The 4147-nt window shown below is 43.5% G+C and overlaps 1 protein-coding gene across 1 annotated transcript in view; it reads left to right on the top strand.

The window, feature by feature from the left end:
• Nucleotides 1-422: 422 nt before the first annotated feature.
• LOC101860908 (histone-lysine N-methyltransferase PRDM16-like) overlaps nt 423-4147 on the top strand; it is a 39120-nt gene continuing 35395 nt past the window's right edge. The window contains exons 1-2 of the mRNA XM_005103061.1: nt 423-434; nt 1581-1643. Coding sequence (XP_005103118.1) covers nt 423-434; nt 1581-1643 — 75 coding nt within the window. The remainder of the gene's footprint in view (nt 435-1580; nt 1644-4147) is intronic.

The following is a 4147-nucleotide window of genomic DNA, read 5'->3' as shown; positions in this document are numbered from 1 at the left end:
TCATTTTTCCTCTCTCATTCCAATTGTCCAATGATGATCCTAGTACTGGCCCATAACACGCACCCTTTCACCGGCCACCTTTCCGTTCGCTGATACAGTTGGAACTTCGCTGTCAGAAAATGTGAGGATTAAAGACAGTTCCAACATTTCGCAAGACTTGTTGTTTGTTTGTTTGTTCATGCCCCTTTTCACTGTGGACCTCGTTCAACACTTGTGTAATTTTACGTATGCTAATGATGAGCTACCTGGACCTCAAAGACCGTGAATATAGGATGGCAGGGTTTTATCGATTCATCAGTTTATTCATGGACATGGACTTGTCTAAATTGTGAGTGACATGCATGATCATAGTATCTTGAGCTTGTCTTACTTCATTGCATTTGTATTGTGTCAAAAGTCATAATTGATCATGCCACTTACAAATGGCAGAGGTGGTGAGTAATGATGTTTCACTACCTTTCTTTCTCTATTCATGGTCAGTAGGCCTACATATTTGTTGTATGTGAGTCCTGAAAGTGTTCTCTTATTTTCAACTTTCTTACAGTTTGGAACAGACGAATGTACCATTACTTACTTACACCTATATTATATCCCTTTTTGTTGAGAATGTAAGGGGCTGTTCAAATAATATAATCTTACACCCGGAAAAGAAGGGGGGAGGGTCGGGGCTTCTTTGGTTCCAGTAACAAAAGTGTAAGAAAAGGGGGGGGGTCATGATGACCCAATGTAATATTACACTTTTGTGAGATGAAAAAAAAAACAAGAAAAAAAAGGGGTAGCCTTGGTCAAGAAAAGCTGCATAGGCCAACGAGTGTTCAGAGGCTACAAGTGATGTGGAAAATATGTTCCTAGTAGTGCAGCATTCTGCCATGCAGTCCCAGCATTGATAAAAATAGGACTGATGTGGTGCTAGCTTGTCGTAGGAGGCGACTAAATGGCGAAACCAGGTAGTGACAACCGAAACAGAGTCATCTTGCCTCCAGGTCGGGGGTTAAGTCAAGAGGCTAACAACCTCTCTCGTTAAAAGAACCTGTTACAGAAACATATACATCAAGCAAAAACCATTATCTCTGCTTGGCTGATCGTGGACCTTCTCCGAAAGGAGAGTGTATGACGCAAGGCAGTGAAAGCCGAAAGGAAGCTGCTGGGCAGAAGCCTCCACCACCATCCAAGTCCAAGTCTTTTCAGATTGGCTCGTGGAATGTTAGGACCCTTTATGGGGCTGGAAAAACTGCACAAGTTCTCCAAGAGATGCACAGATACCAACTACAAATACTGGGAATCAGCGAGACCCACTTGAAACGGTCTGGACAGAATCGAATGAAAGAGGGGGAGTTTTCCATTTATTCAGGAAATGACAGTGATGGACCACACAGGGAAGGAGTACGGATGATCATATCCAAAACAGCTCAAAAGACATTCTGGATGTGGGACGCGCATGGTTCAAGGATTATCGTGTCCTCTTTTGGAACTGAAAAGGAACTCAAGGTAATAGATTGTAGGGAGAAGGTCATAAACATGAAGTTCCAACCAATTATTTAGAAGAGGAGACTAAAGATGACTTCTACAACCACCTGTAGAGTGTGATCGACAAACTTCCAGGTCAGGACATCAACGTTGTCATGGGAGACCTAAATGCAAAGGTAGGTTCGGAAAATAGTCACTATGAGGAAATCAAGGGCAGACATGGCTTAAAAGGTTTCAAAACTTCAGTACTTTCAACAACCTGGTTATTGGAGGAACAATATTCCCAAATTAAAGGATTCACAAGGCCACTTGGGTCTCCCCGGAAGGAACAACGGACAACCAGATTGACCATTTTGGCATCTCCCAAAAGTTTAGACACTCACAGGAGGACGTCCGAGTATAACGAGGAGCAGAGTCGCATCAGATCACCATTTGATCCTTGGAAAGATGAAACTGAAACTGAAAAGGTATGCACAAGTCACAACTGGAAGTCGTTTAAAGTATGAAGTGAGCTTTCTGAAAGACCCAGTAAAGAAAATGAGTTCAAGTTGGAACTGAAGAACAAATTTCAAGTTCTTCAAGATCTGGATGAATGTGAAGTAAACGAAGACTGGGTCAAGAATAATAAAGGCAGAAAATGCAACTTGCCAGAGCACCATAAGTCCCAAAGACAACACCAGGAATGAATGGATTTCTCAGGACTCTCTAGACAAAGTCAAAAGAAGAAGAGAGCCCGAAGGCCCAAGTCAACAACAGCTGTACCCGAACTGAGAAACTCACTGCACAACAAGAGTACACCGAAGTAAGACGGGAGGTAAAGAATTCCATCAAGAAGGACAAGAATACCTACCTGAACGGACTGGCCGGGCACTTACGGATGTACACCAGACTACAAGAACTCTTTCAGGTAGGTTCAGCAAGCCCACTCTACCATTGAAAAACAAAGAGGGAAAGACTATCTTCCACCTAGAAGGGCAAATTAACCGACGGAGAGAATACTATTGAACAGACCACCTCCAGAAAACCAACCAGAAATCCTTCCAGCAGAAACGTCCTCCCAGTAGTTTTGGAACCACCTTCGAGAGGTGAAATTGCAGCAGCTATAAAAACACAAAAGTCTCTAAGACAGCTGGTCCCGACATATATACCATCGGAAGCCCTTAAGGCAGATAAAGATGCGTTAGTGGAAATTCGCTATGCTCTATTTGAAAAGGTTTGGCAAAAGGGGGACATACCAGCAGACTGGAAGGAAGGCCACCTAATCAAGCTGTCAAAGAAGAGATACCTCAGCAATTGTAACAACTACAGAGGCATTACACTCCTGTCTGTACCTGGGAAAGTCTTTAACAGGATACTCCCAGAGAGAATCAAGCTGGCAACAGACGAGAAGCTACGGGGAAACCAGGCAGGATTCCGCAAAACCGATTATGTGTGGACCAGATCGTTACTCTGCGTATCATTGTTGAGCAATCGCTTGAATAGAATTCCCCACTAGGGGTCAATTTCATTGATTATGAAAAGTCGTTTGGCAGCGTGGACAGGGAAACTCTGTGGAGACTCATGCGGCATTGTGGAATACCTAAAAAATCATCAAGCTTGTGAAAGCCACCTATGATGGAACAAACTGCCGAGTCTTCCACGAAAGACAACTCTCAGAACCATTCTAGGTACAGACAGGAGTGTGACAAGGATGCTACCTCTCACCTTTTCTCTTCATACTGGCAATTGACGGGGTCATGAAAGAAGCCACCAGAGGCAAGCGTAATAGAATACAGTGGATCCCTTGGCAGCAGCTGGACGACTTGGACTTCGCAGACGACCTTACACTGCTCTCTCTCACACATGCTCAGACGCAAGAAAAGATCAAGGAATTCAACAGACTATCAATCAAGGAGTATTGGCCTACGTATACATCCAGGCAAGTCAAAAGTAGTGAAGCTAAGAAAAAGGTTTCAAGCACTGCTGTGAAGGTTGAAGACACTCCCCTGGAAGAAGTGGATCCCTTTACCTACCTTGGAAGTGTCAAAGATGGTAAAGGTGGAACCGAGGCAGATGTAAAAGCAAGAACCGCCAGGGCAAGGTCCGCACTAAATCAATTCTCAAAAGTCTGGAAAACAAACAAAATTCGCACAGAGATTCGACTCTTCAACTCCAACGTCAAGTCTGTGCTCCTCTACGGCTGCGAAACTTGGAAGACAACAAAGACAGTCCTGAATAAAGTCCAGACTTTCATAAACAGACGTATGAGGAGCATTCTAAGAATAAAGTAGCAGGAGCCCACAAGGAGCACGTGGAAGGGGTAGGCCACGGAGAACATGGGGGAAATGCGTGGCAAAGGACACGAGAAAGATGAAGCTCACTTGGAACAAGCTTGGAAGGATGACCCAGGACAATCATACTAATGGTCATAAACCTTGCCTGGAGCGACTGCTCAAGAGCCATTGTTTTATCCGTCTTCTCAACCATTTGGAAAGTATAACAAAAACAAACAAACAAACAGAAAAGACAAAAAAAAAAAACACGTTTTTTTTTCATTTTATATCGAACGAAAGTAAGAGTCAACGCAGAAACCAACTCAAATACGACAATACTTTTTCACCACCCCTTTCCCCAACACAAAAAAGGATTAAAACAATAAAAAAAATGCACACATACACACAGAAAGACGTACACCCCCCCC

The sequence above is a fragment of the Aplysia californica genome, unplaced genomic scaffold (assembly GCF_000002075.1).
Source record: "Aplysia californica isolate F4 #8 unplaced genomic scaffold, AplCal3.0 scaffold00356, whole genome shotgun sequence".
In the NCBI taxonomy this organism is placed as follows: Eukaryota; Metazoa; Mollusca; class Gastropoda; order Aplysiida; family Aplysiidae; genus Aplysia; species Aplysia californica.
This window is presented reverse-complemented; position numbering and strand designations above follow the sequence as displayed.